Source organism: Lissotriton helveticus, chromosome 12 (assembly GCF_964261635.1).
Source record: "Lissotriton helveticus chromosome 12, aLisHel1.1, whole genome shotgun sequence".
In the NCBI taxonomy this organism is placed as follows: domain Eukaryota; kingdom Metazoa; phylum Chordata; class Amphibia; order Caudata; family Salamandridae; genus Lissotriton; species Lissotriton helveticus.
In genome coordinates this window covers 680,953,454-680,970,586 of record NC_136073.1, presented here as the reverse complement: position 1 = coordinate 680,970,586, position 17,133 = coordinate 680,953,454, and the positions used below count along the sequence as shown (strand labels likewise).

The 17,133-nt window shown below is 45.0% G+C and overlaps 1 protein-coding gene across 2 annotated transcripts in view; it reads right to left on the bottom strand.

Moving 5' to 3' along the window:
• The window catches only part of PDPR (pyruvate dehydrogenase phosphatase regulatory subunit), a 795,794-nt gene that overhangs the window by 59,725 nt on the left and 718,936 nt on the right, over window positions 1–17,133 (bottom strand). For both annotated transcript variants that reach the window (XM_078670675.1, XM_078670676.1), the window contains exon 17: window positions 7,482–7,664. In XM_078670675.1, the coding sequence (XP_078526801.1) occupies window positions 7,482–7,664 (183 nt within the window). The remainder of the gene's footprint in view (window positions 1–7,481; window positions 7,665–17,133) is intronic.

Below are 17,133 nucleotides of genomic sequence, written 5' to 3'. Positions count from 1 at the left end.
TATTTCAGTTTGTAGTTCTGAATTAGTTTCTACTGAGTGTGATTTTGTTAATAGAGGTCTTAGTTTACCTCCGCGCCACACTTCTTTTGTAATCTCACATGTGGGGTTGTATGCATGTTCTCCCCAAACGGAGGGTTGAGCATGTCCGTCTGTATAGATTACACAGGCGTAATGTCGTAGAGGCAGAATGTCGATTGGCAGAGGATACGTCTTTTCATATTTTAGATTTTTTAATTCTTCTAGTTCTGGATCAAAGAAGTAGTATACTTTGTCCATTGTGATTGAATTCACCCATTGTATCCATTCCGGATTCAATGTTGTTGTTGGTAAATTACACGGTGCTGTTAGTGCCTCAAAGGCTGATTCTGCTGTTCTGACTGTGATATGTCTACCGTCAGCTATGTCTTTTTCTCTAGCTATTGCGGTTTGAACTGCACGAATGATTTTTTCTGTATTACTGAATTTCTGTTCAGCTTCTGTGTACAAGTGTGATTTAAATGCAATTGGTACCTTTTCTCCTTCATTAGAGGTCAGGTATGTGAATCCGCATCTCCCTGGGATGACTCGGATCACAAGGTTGCGTGTGTTATCACGTGTTTCTAATTTTGTTTTAATTAGCATGTCTGTTTGTATGGATCTCAAAATTTCTGTGTGTGTTTGAGTCCAATTGGATCTTTTAAAGTCTGGTTTAATTAGATCGTAAAGGGGTTTGACCCTTTCTGCGTAATTTGCAATGTATGTTCTTCCGAAATTTAGGAAGCCTAGAATTGACTGTAGGTTTTTTAGTGTTTTAGGAGCTTGGATTACGGCACATTTCTCTAGGAAATTGTCTGCCAGGCTTTTGCCTTCACTTGATAACTCATATCCTAAGAATAGGACTGTCAGATGGGCAATTCTGGACTTTTTGAAGTTGAATTTGTAACCCTCTGCAGCGAACCCAAGTATTATGGTGTTCACTCTTTTCAAGTGAGTCTCCAAGTCATCATCTGTTAAGTAAATGTCATCGACATAAGATAATGCTTCATCATCATATAGTTGTAGTAATTCTGTTACTCTCGCTGAGAATACCCCTGGGCTGTTCTTGTACCCCTGGGCTAACCGACAGAATTGTTTTTGAGTGCCATTTACTGAGAATGCAGTTAAATATCTGCTCTCCGGTGCTATGTTTTGACAAAAGAATCCATTGGAGATGTCCAAGGTAGTTTTGTATTTTTTGCGCACTATGTTATTCATTAGTGCAGCACTGTGTGAGTTTTGTACTGCAAAGGTTTTGCAACATGTGTTAAGGTGTCGGTAATCCAAAACTAGACGATACGAATTGTCTGGTTTGGAGACCGGAAACAAAGGATTGTTCATTTGTGAGGTGCAAGTTTCAATCACCCCCTGGTATTCTAGCTGATCTAGTATTTCATTTACTTGTTTTTTAGCTTCTTGCTTAATTGGGTACTGCCTTTGTGCAGTAGGTTGTGATTTTAACTGGATTTTGTGAGGAGGAGAATCCTCATCCCATCCTACATGATTTTTATATAAAGCAGGTGCTAAGGCCACTGCCCACTTTCTAGCAAGTGTGTATTTTTTATGAATCGGTATTTGATTCGAGAAGGCAGGCATAATTACTTCTTCGCCATGAGGGCACTCCCTGACAAACTCTGGTGGCCAGTCTTTTTCAGCTAGAAGGATGTCATAGCCTTTGGAGAGGTTATCCCAAAATAGTCCCCTTATTTTCCTAGTCTTATCTCCCTCTATACGTAATGTTATCTCGTATATCTTGTGGGGCTTGCTAACTCTGGTGTCTGCAGTTTCCACTTGAAGGTATTCATTCGTGTCCACTGTCTCCAGATGATTCATAAGGACTTTGCGAGCTATGCTCACCTCTGCTGCGCTGTCTAGCATTGTCTGAGCCCATTCTCCGTTTTTCAGTTGTGTCCTCAGTATTCTCGGCATTTTTAACTACCTTGATACTGGCTACCTTCTTTTTGGGAAATTGTAATTTCTTTTTTAGCTGAGCAGGTTCCTTGTCTTTGGACTTGGCGTGCTCTTCTGATCGTCCTCTTCTTTCCGATTTCTGCGAGGAATTCTGAAAAGATTGAGAGGGACGTGTATCAATGTCTTGATATCTATCAGGTTTTTTAATATTATCCCTATTTCTAAGGTTATATCTATTCCCCGAGGGGTCACTCTGGGGTGACCTCTGTCTTTGGTTTGGAGATTTCTCTCTTCGCCTAGGAGACCTTCCTCGGGACTGGAATTTCTTTTCTTTAGGATTGGATTGTTTGTTTCCATCCCAGTTCTTTTTTGGTGAATTATTTTTATTAAAAAATATTTTTTCTGGACTTGTAGTCAGTTGCGGTTTTACTGGTATTCCACCTAGACTATCTCTGCCTAGTTCTTCATAGGATTTTTCTATGATTCTGGCAATTTCAGCTGGTTGGTCTGCTATATCTGTCTCTTTTAACCTCTGGCGGATCGCCACGTTTGCTGCTTCACCTTTTATGTTGGCTAATAATATAGCCGAGACCTGCTTGAAGTCTTTTAGTAATTTCATACCAAGAGTTAAAGCAGGTTCTGGACCGTATTCATCTTGAATTTGTTTAAGCACATCTGGTATTACCGAAATGGATGGAACACCGTGCGTTTTTGTGTAGATGGAAGCAAAGACTGTACCCCAAGTGTCACAGTCCTCAATGTGTGGTGCGATTCCCATTGGGAGACATATAGTCAGAATCCTGTGTTTTTCCAGCGGGGTGGTGTCAGGAAACACCGCCTCTATTTGGGTGATTTTCTGTGCCAACCAGAATGGTATTTGTTCCCGTTTAGCTGGAACTTTACCTAGGCAGGATTGGATGTTCTGTGGTGTAATTTTATTTGTGTTCCCCTGGTGGGGGGTCAGCTGTGGAAGTTTAATCGCTGGCTGAATTGTTGAAGTCCGCATTACATACTGAACTAATTGTCTATGAATTTTTAGTAGTTGTTTTAGCTGTATTAACAGCTCTGCTGCAGGCATTCTTTCGATGTCTGGATGTGGTGTGTATCCGGCTAAGACCGGCCACGTTGCTCCTGGTCTTCCTAAAGGACCGAGCCTTGTAATGTGATTATTATGTTTTAGGGCGCCATCAAATAAGAGCAAATGCTCTTGGAATTTGAGTGGTACTTCCACCTCCTCGAAAGGAGTGTACGTTTCAGGAGGTTCCTCTACTTTGTAATAGTGGAAGTACTTTGTTACAGCATTTGCTGCTGGAAAATGTATCCATGAATAGTATACCTCTGTCTGCCGATATTCGTGTGCCTCGATTACGAATATGACTGTGCCACCTCTAGGTGTCAGTCCATTTTCTATAAGTTTTAAGGTTATAGATCTCCTTTTAATGACCGGAATGAGTGTTATATTCGGGTCTGCTGCTTGCATGGTAGCATCAGCATCTGCGAGTTCAGTTGCTAATCTAACTGCCTCTCTTTCATCCTCATTGTCAGACATTTTACTGACAGGATGGTATTATGTTTATTTGCAGATCAGGTTTCTTTATGGAACAAAGATTAGATGCACAATATTTTGGAACTGTTTATCCTTCAACGTTGACTTGACCAAGAACCATACATAGGAGTTCCCTCCTGCGAGGTTTTGGAGGATATAACCTTTCACCCACTCCAGACGTCTTTGGAGTATTTGGGAAAAGGGGTCTGAGTGAGAAAGCACGACTGAGTTACTCTAAATGTCTTACGTTAGTTTTATCGCCCTTTCCAAACGCGTTGGGCGCCATGTAGTGTAGCTCCTATTTTCCCAATAGGCTCTGCGCATTGGAATAGTACCTACAGCAGTAAAGGCCTAGACCAGACGTTAACTAGGTCTACTACTGTCGATACTAGACTTAATTTTTGAGTTTGCCAGCTAAGCTCAGAGTTCGCTAGAAACTTTCTCGAATGTTCAAGGAAAGAATTAACTCCCCTGATTAGACAAGAAGGGATTTAGTTTCTGACAACCATAGAACATGACAACTTTGCTCTCCCCTAATCAAGAGTCAATCTCGAGAGTCGTGTGAGCACAAGGCAATTATTTTACTCAGTCAGTACGTGCATTCTTAGTCTCATCAGAATGTAGAGAAAAGGAAGAGACGGGCGTGTTCAATAAAAAGGTGTTATTTATTGATCAGTCTCTTTTCTCATACATGAGAAATGGATCGATATTATTGCAATACTTATAGTTAAGTAAAGTGCATACATTAAAAGCAATAGTATAAAATAATACTGTAAAAACATTGATATGGTTTCTGAGCCATATGATGTTTAAAATGATTAAAATATATTTACATACACATATACATTTGACTAAACGTACTCAACTGGGGTTTCTAAATACGCCTACCCCGTGTACCTGACCTAAGTCTAATGCGTGGGCGGGAATAGAAAGTTACAGTTTAAGTTAAGTTTGGTTTTGCCAAGTGAATAACTAAAGAATTCTCTGTGAGGGGTTATTCAGTTCTGTACCTGGAAGTTAGGATGAATGAGGAATGGTATCTCTTTCTCTGCTCTCGATATTCCAGGCTGCCTGCGAGGGCTGCCCAGAAACGCCGGTGCTGGGTCTCTCGGCTTGAGATAGCAGCGCGTCTCTCAGCGCGTCAGGAAGGCGGGGCTGCTGCCAGCGGGGTCTGCTTCTGCTCTCGGCTTCGGCAAGTATGGCTGCTCCGTCTTGTCACCACGCGTGTGTTTGCATAGGGCAAGGTCGGCAATATTTATACCTTAAAGGTGCCGAGATTGACGTAAGGATGGACATAGATACGTCAATAAAGATGTCATACGACTTGCTCGTTAGCACATTCTTTACTAAAGTTCTCTGTGAAATCAAAACAATGGCCGCACGGATTTTCCAGGTTGTCATAGGTTTGATTTGTTATGAGAACGTCGTATGCCTTATCAGGGGCTGGAGGAATGTCGCTTGTCTAATTAGATCTCAAGCGTTATGACCTAATCAGATAACACGTTCCTGTGCCGGAGTGTGACTGCGTCAGATAACGGTATCTGCATCATGGGGGTTTTCTTGCCTCATGGGCTGACTGTTAGTTAACTTGATAGTTAGTTTAACCAGAATAGGGTCAGGAATAGGGGGACTGATTCAGAACATATAGAAATACACGACAGGAGTAGAACAAACACACACACTCACATAATGTCCCCCCAAACTCGGATGCCCAGATAGTATAGAAGAAGAAGTAGCAAGGAAGTGTTTCACTCAGCGTTCGAATAAAAACCAAGCACAGCTCTCGGGTTCCTTCTTTCTCCACGTGTTGCAGAGCTTTGAGAAGGAGGAGAAACCAATATTCTGGTTGGGACAGTGATAATCATGATGCATTACTACATGCGTGCACTGCCCTTACGGCCATCTGTCTCCTTCTGCTGAACTTTTTGTGACTTTCGGCCCATCCTGTGCCGCACTCCACTCAAGTCTGGCCCCTCCCGACTTTACACCCACAATAGGTTTCTTCGAGATTCAGAATGAAGGCAGTTGTTGGCTCCTGCACTACACGTTGCTGGTGGCTTAGGCCACATTACCTGATCGCACCAATTTCTGCCCGGAGCGGACAATATGTAGTCTGAAACAAATTCACACCTGGAAACCACTAAGATCCCAGATCACTTTTTTTGCATAGCTTGCAGATAAGCGTAGAGGGCAGCCATGGAGAAGAGCAAAATGTCTGCTGCTCCTTGAGTTTATGATACCTTTTTCTCTTTTTTGAGGTTCTTGTAAGCCCATGAAATAAGACCCATAGGCAGAGTAACTAGTGGTGGCTGGTACTGCTTAAAAGAGCACAGACTTTGAAGTCAGCGACAATAAAGAAGTGGAAGGAGTGGAACCTTTTGGAAGCTGTGGAGCAAACAAGATGGTAGGCACAGGACAGAGGAAACTCCTGATGCCAGTGTGCTATTAGTGAGACTATTCTGCCATGGACGTTTGAAATCCCACGTGTTACTGCCTGCTATGGTGTGGGCTGGATGGCCATCCAAGTGTTTTCCAGTCAGTACATACTTAAAGGGAGTCTTTGCAAGACACTGAAGCAGCTGCAATTCTGCCAGCAGAGAGAGTTATAAAGTAAAATCTTGTCAGATGGGGAAAGGTTGGTACCCCCCGCTGAGGGAGTCTAGCAGGATGTGGTAGGGGGACCGCATCTAGCAGGAGATGCAATGTCTAAGGAAGCAGCAGAATTCCCATCTTTCCAACAAGGTGCATCAGTAGGTATGTAGTTGCTTGAGAGCAAAGCTGAAAAGCAGGAAATCACAACGAGGGCTAAAAACATTAAAGGATTACGATTTTATCTTATAGATAATGGCAGGAACAATAAGGTGCTGCATTATTTTTTCACAGAATATCTGACTCCTCCTACTCAATCTAAATATTCCCTGCTGAAAGAAAAGTTTTGGAACTCTTCTATGTGGCTCATGTCATCCACTGAGCATGTGTCACCATTATGATGATACTGGGTTACATGGATGGGCCAAGTGCCATTTTGAAAATCACATCTACGATGAAATGCAATAAGAAAGTAGATGGAAACTGAATTCTACAGCTTCCTTAGTTCGTTATGGAGACTTAGTTCAAAGAAAACAGTTCCCGGAGATTTGAAGGGAGCGTTTGTTAATGTGCCTTTCGGTGTCTGTCGATCCCAGCAAAGTTGTAAGTGGAGAATGGAAACGGGACGTATGCCTTGCCAAACATGGAAGCTGCCAGATTTTTTTTAGAGAAAATTACAAATGGCTCCACCTTGGAGAGAGCAATACGCCTTCATTGTTTGATTGCCTCTGTCCTGGGGCTCTGCTCAAACCAGTTCAAAGTTCCTGGGTGTGTTCGTGATCAGGGGTGCAGTGGATATTCAGTAGACTTTTATACAAATCTGAGTGCTGTAATTTTATAGTATTTTCTCCCAACATTCCAATTTGCCCTTTCTCTACTTTCTACCTTTTGCTGTTAGTACTGGAAATTTGGTGGATTTCTTAGAAGTGTTTGTGATGGATGGTACAGGGGTTTTAGACTGTCATAGTGGTAAATGTGAAATATGTATGAGGAGTTTTGGTTGCTGTGGGGCTGTATGAGGCACTGACCTTGTTTGCTGATAAAAAAAGGTTTAAAAAATTGCAAAAACAGATTGGAATTTCTAGGGTGCAGAGGCATAAGAAATGGAGAGCCAGTGCAATGCTTATAGGCACATGTTGGTGCTGGATGATATTTCCCTATTAGTACAATCCCATCATGTTGCATGTCCAGCCTTTGTCCACAGAAGCACTACACCACTCTGAGGATACAGCTATTACCAGATTGCTTTGGTAGGATACAATAAATGACTCCAAAAATGTCAGAGTAAAGATAATGATTAAGGAAAAGGCATAACTTAAAAGCAGGTGGGAAAGTATGTAGGAAAAGATGTGAACAACAACAGGGGTACAGGTGATCAAAATTGTTAATTGGACAATTATTTGGAAAAGAAGGTACCCACCTTGTCAAGTTTAACCCTGAACTCACGGCCACACTCCAGTGGGGTGGTGAAGGCATCCAGGTCTTGGCCCCAGAATGCAAAGAACTTTTCGATGCGTAGGCTGCGCAATGCATAATATCCAGCGTTACGAATTCCATACTTCTGTCCAACACTTATTACCTCATTGTAAACATGTAAAGCATACTGGGGAAAAAGTAGACACTGTTAAAATAGGAAAACAAATAAGGTATAAGTCTGTCATGTAAGAAAAAATTCCTTGTAACTGTTCTCCAGTTTTGGTACCTCTCATAGATTGACATGCTTTAATCATTCTCCGTCGTTAAGCTGGGAGTCCCATGGTATCTTTACAAAAGCACCTGAGAGAATAAGGAATACATACCTTTGGTAACCCTCTTTCTGGTGAGTTGTATATCAAACCACCGATTACTCCCCTTGTGAGTACCCCCAGGCACCAGACTGGATCTGAGATTTTTCGGCTAGTGTGCCGGTAGGTGGCGTCGTTCTGCTTCGCATTAGTTCTGTCCCGCCTCTTAAGTGATGTTGGGCCACAATAAAACCGCCACTGCAGCATTGTCAGTTTCTTTCGGATATCAGTCTGTGCTGTAGGACATAGAGCCCTTGTTATCAGACTGTACCAGTGTGCAGAATTCCTTTTAATATGGTCGAAAGGAGTCCATTCAATAGATCGGGGAGGATGGGGGGGGGCTGGAGAGGAATCTGCAGTTAGAGTATCAACCAGAAAGAGCATTAGTGAAAGTAAGTAGCTAGTACAGGTTCTGATGGTTACTTCGAACCACAGCTTCCTCACCTTGTGAATAGATCCCAAAGTACTACCACCACAGGTAGTGGGTCTGTGGAATTACTGAAAAAACCTGCAGGACAGAAGGGGAAAAGGAATTGGCTTTCCAGCCAGTAGTGCTTTGTGAATGCATGAACTGACCCATGTCCAAAACAGGCACTCCAAGTGCCAACGTGCTTTTAGCAGCTTTAGCTCTGATGGAATGAGCCTGAAGGCCTTACGGGGGCTCTTTCTTATTCACACAATAGCAAATCTTAATAAAAACAACAATCTAACTGGAAATCGATCTTTCTGCACGGCTCCTCACTTTTTCACCACAGAGAAACCCAAAAAGAGCTGTCAGATTGTGGTCTCAGATCTCTCTTCAGATCTAGGAGATGGAGTCCCTTTTCATCCCTGGATGGATGTGAAGGAGTGAAGAACGTTAGCAGGGTGATCGATTGCCCAATGTGGAAAGGTGTTACCACTTTCTGGAGTAATGTTACCAAGGTCCTGCGCACTAGGTGATTTAAATAAAGATGGTTGATAATGAAAACATGCAAAGGCAGATAAGGATAATACAAACAAGGAAAAACAGAAAAACATCAAACAACTGTGATTGTAAGAGTTGGATATACAGAGAAAAACACCAAACAAACTTCCCCCAATGTTCCACATGAATCTGGTGGAGGGACAGCTGGCTGCCAGAATAACATTTACTACCTTGGGAGGGAGATCAAAAGCTGTCAATTGTCATTACTCAATCTCCAAGCATGGAGGCATATGTTGTACAGGTTTGGATGCAGGACCCTGCCCTACTGTTTTGACAGAAAAATGTCATTAAGAGGCAACTGGATGGTCAAGACAAGAAGTTCTGGGTACCACATTCTTCTTGCCCAATCAAGAACCGCTACAATGAGCTGGGCCTGGTTGCCCCTGATATTCCTCAGAACTTTCAGCAGAAGGGGTAGAGGCAGGCATACAGGAGTCCCAAGGTGCAGTCGAGCTGGAAGGTATCTCAGAGCACAAACTGTCTAGGGAAATCCAGCATAAACATGCTTGGACATTGCACGTTTTTGGTGGTGGTGATGGAGCCAGGGATTCCCCCTTTTTGGAAGAATACCTGTGGCACCTATGAGGGCAGCCGCATTACTGATCCATTAGGCAATGCTGACTGAGGTTGTCGTCTATGGCATTTAAAGATCCTACCAGGTGTTGTTCAACCAGGAAAATGCCCTGATGACTCAGTCAGTTCCAAAGGGACAGAGCCTCCTTGCACAGGATCCACGACTCCACTATGCCCTATTTGTTGCGCAGAGGTAACAAAGTATCCACCTCTATATGGATGACCGTGTGCCACTGAGGACAAACTAAAGGGGTCTTGCAGCGGTGGTGGAAGGAAAGTCTGGAGACTCTGTAGTTCGTTGTCACTTGGGGCCAGGACGCTCTTTGCAGAATCCCCGGTCGTGAAATCTGTTGTAAGCCTCTTCCGAACCCCCGAAACGGCTGACACTGCTAAGTAAACTGCAGCGCTCGTGGTGCTATGCCCAAAAAGCGAGCTGTTGCCTTGCTTCCTTAACATGCTCTAATGCGCAGTCCACATGGTCTATAAAGAGATGGGTGGCATAAAAGGGATGCCCATAAGGGACTGCTGAACTTCACTCAAGAAGTCCATGGATCTTAAATAAGCGTGGTGCAGAAGGACCACACTGGAATCAGGTGTCCTACCCACACTGTCTGAAGTGGCCAGGCCTCACCGATCACGTATTTCGATGCGTCTTGGCCATCATGAATTATTTGCTGGAGGTTGGCCCAAAGGTCATCTGGGACTGCAGGCAAGATACGGGCCACCATGTCTCACAATGCATGCAAATAACAGTCCTGCATCTAACTTGAGTTTGCAGATCTAAGGACAAGGCTGGCAAAAAACGAATATTCGCTTCCCACATGCCCCCATGCATTTCAACTCTCTGGCTGTTTGGTTGAGAACACATTTCACATTTGGGTGCAGCCTGCTGATGGATGCTTGAACTACAAGGCTCTCAGGTGTCGGATGAAGCAGGAAGAAAGGGGAGTCCACTGGAGCTAGTCTGTGTCTACCAGCTATCTAGCTGGTAATGGGAAGGCAAGATTCTGCTTTTGCAAGGTATCACTGCCACTAGCCTCTTGGAGGGAAAGAAATAGGTTCTCTCCATCCTATATTGGTGATCTAGCATCAAAGTCATTGTCTTGTGCCTCTGGGTCCCAAAATTCATAGAATTCAGGAGCTAAGCGGTCAACTTCAATGATCCAGGGCTGTGATAAAGGACCTGCCTCTTGCTCAAAAGATTCACTGGGTGGTGCGTCTGCTAACTGTACAATTCCCGTGAACCAATATTACCATGGCCATGTTGGGGCGATTAGGATCATGAGGCATGGTTCTCTCTTTAGTTGGCGATGGCCCTTGCAATCAATGGGATACGAGGAATAGTATATTCATATGTCTCTGACCATGTGATCAAAAATGCATCCCCTGACAAGTTCCTTTGTTGAGAGAATGGCATTTCTTGTTTGTGCCATTTGCAAACAAGTTCAGCTTCGACTTTCCTCATGCTTCGAATCCCATCTTTAGCAAACTGTTGTGGAGTTTCCATTTCGAGCAGCTATAGATAAGAGATTCAAATAGTACGCTTGATCGCGGTCTTTTTCGAGTAAATGATCCATTAAAAAAAGTCTTATCTCTTATGCCTCATACCATAGGTGTTGGTCCTACTTGGCGATCTGCGTCTGCCTTTTTCTGGATGTAGAACATCAATTTTGAGCCATTCATTCAAACCAACACCGAAAAGGTATGTAACCTCCATAGGAAGGATTGAAGACCTTTCCGGGCATCTTAGCGTGAGAACATTGATGTGCATTTTTGTTTAGTTCAGAGACAATTGCCCTCCTGGCTTATAATTCCTTAGGTTGTATTCTCCGGTCGTACCAGTTGGCCAACAGATCCCTTCTAGGGAAGCAAAGGGCCCATTCCACTATGGGAAAAGTTTCTACCACAGTTCTCTTGAGGAATGTCTCCATCGCAGAAATTTGTAAAGCAGCTACATGGCGATCAGTTCATACCTTTACTCACCATTACTGTCTAGATACGGACACACAGGCAGATGCTCAGGGTGGGCAAGCCTCATTGAGAAACTTGTTTGCTAAGTCTGTTTAACATGTATATGTCAAGGTAATTTTCTGTTTTTTGCTCGTCCGCTCGGAAGTGGGTGTGAGCTTGCTACTCTATTCAGTGCTTATGACTATTGGTGAGTATCCCCTGGAAGAAAGGGATAAGTTACTTACCTGTAAGGATTAGTTACTTACCTGTAATCCTAGTTCTCTTCCAGGGGTATCCTCATCAAAGTCATAAGCATTAGAATATTCCCACCCATGCGCGGGACCCCGGAAACACTATATTATATGTGCCCCACATATATATACTCATATACATATATAAATATATATATACATATATATATACACATATATATATATATATATATATATATATATATATATATATATATATATATATATAACATGCAATAGCAGCCCAATCACACCAGAGCTGAAATATGCTGTGAAGAATTTCCACCATACATGAATAATATGCACTAGAAACATGAGAAACAACACCAAAGATTGTTTAGAAACTGTTTTAATGCTTAGGCAGCAGTAGAAATTCTTATAACTCACTGAAAGCATAGAAAGCTCCCAGGCTGCATTGCAAACACACAGTCTAAAAAGACTGAAAAGCTAACCTGTAGCTGTATACAAAAAACTGACACCGTGCCTTTAAGGCACCCATGACCCCCGGTATCCATCATGCCTCAGGGGTGACAGTTAGGTCAGTTCTTTTCGGAGACTGAAACAAACCCAGTAACAAAATAGGTTAACAATATCTCCTTATTGGGGGGGGGAAAATTGAGGGTTACGATATGGCCCACAGAGGTGGTCTCATGTACGAATGTTTTGCACCTGTTGAACCTGGAGGACCCGGAGGATGAGTCGACCTAATGCTTGTGGCTTCTGCCATGTGGGGTGTGGAAGACGCGAGATCCGGGGCCTGGGGGGAGGTATGGGGGACGAGTTGTTTGGGGGGGGGGGGGAGGTGAAGGGCGGGAAGGGGGACCTCGGATAGAGGCCTCTCAGTTGCCCGGGGATGTTCAGTGTGATAGTTGGGAGGGGGGGTTTGGGGTGAAAAATTGGACCACGAAATGATCTTATCGTGATAAATACTGTATGCTACTGTGTTCAAAATGTTGCGTATCACCGGGGGTTGGCGGAATGTTGACGCCCCCCCCGGATTGCCACACTGCTTTTCTTGATGATCCGTATGATGCAACAATAAAAGAAATTTACAAAAAAAAAAAAAAAAACAATATCTCCTTATTAAAGAATATCCTTTGCCCGGGGAGGCGGGAGGGTTGCTTATGACTTTGATGAGGATACCCCTGGAAGAGAACTAGGATTACAGGTAAGTAACTAATCCTTCTCTTCCAGGGGATCCTCATCAATAGTCATAAGCATTAGAATAGAATAGCGAGCCTCTCCTCTTCCCTGCGGGCAAAGGAATGACAAGACAGTAAACTCATCAACAAGCCTGAGCAGGCTATAGGCTACCCAAACAGATTTCTCAAGGAGGCTTGCCCTACTTGAGCATCGGCCCTGGAATCAGATTCGAGACAGTAATGCCTCGTAAAGGTATGAACCGATTTCCAGGTTGCAGCCTTGCATATTTCTGACATTGGAATGTCATGTAAGAAAGCTACTGTTGCGGCTTTCCTTTTAGTGGAATGCGCTTTGGGTGACACCAATAAAGGCTTGCCTGCAAGCTGATAGGCCAATTTAATGCAAGAGACAATCCATCTGGAGATGGACCTCTTGGCCGCTGGAAAGCCCATCCTCATTGAACCATAGTTCACAAACAGTTGATCCGTTTTCCTGATCCCTTTAGTCTTTTCCAAATAGAACTTGAGCACTCTCTTAAGATCCAAGGAGTGCAGTGGGGTCGTAGGATTTGGAAAAAACGAAGGGAGGGAAATGGACTGATTTATATGAAAATCAGAAACCACTTTAGTCAAGAAAGATGGATGAGCCCTCAGGACTACTCTATTGTGGTGGAAAACAGTATATGGTTCCTTCGCACAGAGCGCTTGTATCTCGCTTACTCTGCGCGCTGAGGTAATCGCCACCAAAAAGGCCGCTTTCCAAGAGAGATGTTGCAAGAAGGCCTTGTGGATGGGCTCGAAAGGAGGTGACATTAACCTGGATAGAACCAGGTTCAATTCCCAAGGAGGAGAAGGATTTCGCACAGGGGGATACACTTTTTTCAACCCCTGGAGGAAGTCCTTAACCACCGGAACCTGAAAGAAAGAAATCTGATTAGGTGATTTCCTGTACGCTACTATGGCTGACAAATGCACTCTAATGGAAGCATATTTCAAACCAGAAGTTGCCAAGGAAAGGAGGTATGGCAGGATTACCTCCTCCTGCCCTTTAGTCGGATCTAAGTGATGATCCCTACACCATATGTAGAACCTTTTCCACTTGAACGCATAAGACGCTCTCGTGGAAGGTCTCTTAGCCTCCTTTAAAATGTGCATACTTTCGGGAGGCAGATTCAAATGCCCATATTGCAGGACCTCAGGTGCCATGCTGTCAGGTTCAGTGATTGGAGGTTGGGATGTAGTATCCTCCCGTTCATCTTGCTCAACAGGTCCGGTTTGCAAGGAAGTCGTCTGTGTGGACACACAGACAGATGCAGCAGGTCCGGGTACCACCACTGTCGTGGCCAATCCGGAGCTATCAAGATCATCTCCATGTCTGACCTGAGGAGCTTGGAGACTACCTCCGGAATCAGAGGCAGGGGAGGAAACGCGTAAGCAAATGTTGCCGACCAATCCATCAGGAGAGCGTTCCCCTGCGTTCCTGGCCGGTGGAATCTGGACGCGAAGGCGTGGCATTTTGCGCTTTCTTCATCCGCAAACAAGTCTATGGCTGGACGACCCCAACAACGAAAAAGCTCTTCTACCACTTCGTCGTTTAGCACCCAGTCTGGCTGATCTTCGAAGTGCCTGCTGAGTGAGTCTGCTTTGATGTTTAACTCGCCTGGGAGGTGCACCGCCACCACTGAAATGTTTCGAGAGAGAAGCCAGTGCCAGATGGTTTGAGCCTCCCGGGAGAGAGGGCGTGACCGTGTGCCTCCTTGTTTGTTCAGATAGAACATGGTGGTTGTATTGTCTGTTTGAACTAAGACTGAATTGGACTCGATCGCTGAAAGAAAAGCTTTGAGAGCTAGAAACACCGCTCTGAGCTCCAGCATGTTTATGTGCTACGTCCGCTTCTGTGCAGACCACTGACCCTGAATCTGAAGGGGACCCATGTGCGCTCCCCAGCCTTGTAGAGAGGCATCTGTCACTATAGACTGGGTTGGTAGTGGCTGGTGCAAAGGCACTCCCACCTGCACATTCCTCGTCCGAGTCCACCATTTGATGGCATCCTTCGCTGCTTGGGAAAGAGTGATATGATCTTCCCAACGCCCTGTCGCCTGGTGCCACTGCTCTTCGAGAGCCTGTTGTAGAGGCCGCATTCTCAGCCTGGCGTTCGGGATGAGAAAAATGCAGGACGCCATGGTACCCAGCAGGGAGGCTACCTGTCGGACTGTTGGAAGCCGAGACTCTAATAGAATCCCACACTTCTGCCTCATGGAAAAAAGTCTCTCCTCCGAAGGAAACGCTTTTCCCAAATTTTGTGTCCAGAACGGAGCCTAGGTAGTGGATGGACTGTGTCGGCCGCTGGACTGACTTCTCTAGGTTCACATGGAGACCGAGCCTGTGCAACTGGTGTAGGCAAAGTTGCAGATCGTGCGTTACCTGTACTGGAGACGGGCCCTTTAGGAGCCAGTCGTCCAGGTATGGGTAGATGAAGAGTCCCTTTTTGTGAAGAAAAGCTGCCACCACTGCCATGCATTTGATGAAGACTCGTGGTGCGGACTTGAGTCCAAAGGGTAGAACCTTGTACTGGTAGTGTTTGCTTCCTACGACAAACCTCAAGTACTTGCGATGCTGTAGAGCAATCGGAATGTGAAAGTATGCATCTTGCAGATCCACCGAACACATCCAATCTCCGGCTTGAAGATGTGGGCATATTTGGTGAAGAGCTAACATGCGGAACTTTTCTCTGACAATGACTTTGTTTAGGAGACGCAGATCGAGTATAGGTCTGAACTTGTCCTCCTGATCTTTTTTGGGGACAAGAAAGTATCTGGAGTAGACTCCCTTTCCTCTTTGAGAGGGAGGAACTTCCTCTATAGCTCTTTTTTGTAGTAGGACTGTCACCTCTCTTCGGAGCAAGCTCAGCTGGTGAGGGCAAGAGTTCTTTGGAGGAATGCTTTTCGGGAGAGCACAGAAATGTAGCCTGTATCCATTGCGTAGTATATTCAGCACCCACTGATCTTTTGTGATGCTGACCCACTCTGCCAGGTGTTGTGAAGCACTTCCTCCCACTGGAGTGGGCAACGGCGCCAGAGGAAGCCACTGATCAAGCCTTTCCTCCTCTCGTGGTGGTAGAGGACTGCTGGTGACCTCCTCTACCTCTGTTGGATTTGCCTCGGAACTGGGATTTTCCCTGGTTCTTATTCTGGGACCACTGAGGGGTTTGAACCCTCTGTTGAGCCCCTCTCCCCCTGTTGGTCTTAAAGCGGCGTTTGAATTCTTTTTTCTTCTCCAAACCCACCGCTTTTACCGTATCCAGTTCAGTCTTCATACGGGTCATCTCTTCATCAGCATGTTCTCCGAAGAGAGAGGAACCCGAAAAGGGAAGATTAAGGATGAGATGCTGAGCATCCGGCTTCAGCCCTGTGAGGCGCAACCAAGCCGACCTACTGGCACAAACGCCATGTGAGTAGGAATGTGCCGCAAGCACTGCACCGTCCGCTGCTGTGCTTATCAACTGGTACGCCACCAGACATCCTTCTGTCATAGTTTCCTCGAAGTCCTTCTGGTCTTCCTTTGGCAGTTTGGACTTGAACCTTTCCATGGAGCCCCATAAGGCTCTGTTGTATCTACCCAGCAGTGCGACTGCACTGGAGACCTTCAGTGTGGAGGCAGCTGAATTGCAAACTTTGCGACCCCACGAATCCTGAGATTTGCTGTCCTTATCTGGTGGGACTGAAGACGAAGCAGCAACTGCATGCGTCTTCCTCGCCGCTGCCACTATCACAGAGTCTGCTGGAGGGTCAGATTTGACAAACACTGGGTCAGAAGAAGCCGGTTTGTATTTCTTCTGTATGGGGGCTGGCACCGCTCTGATGGCTGCTGGAGTTAGGAAAACGTCCTTGACCGGATCCATAATCCCCGGGACTAAAGGCAGCAGTGGACGAGAGATAGATTTTTTGTGCAAAGTTTCAAAAATTACTGTCATAGTAACCTGGGGGTCAGAAATTTCAATGCTCAGCGTCTGAGCTTCTCTTTGCAGGACATCCAGATAAGTGCCGATGTCATCCACCGGAGAGGATCTAGAAGTAGGACTATCCGTCAACGTGGGAGAGTAATTCCTCTTGGAAGACCTGGTAGAAGAGGTAGATGAAGTAGACGGAGTTCTTCGACGTCTACGGTGAGCACCGTGCCCCCTCTCACGTGATCTTCTTGGGTGCTCTTCCCTTCTAGGAGAGCGAGATCTGACCGGGTCCTGTCTTCTTGGTGAACGAGATCTGACAGGATCTTCTCTGGGAGATCGGGATCTCACCTGATTTTCCCTTCTGGGAGAGTGAGATCTGGTTGGTCTTCTCACAGGTGATTTGTCTGCTTGGCGCCTGGGAGGACTACGCCTGTCCACTTCATCCACCAGTCTCTG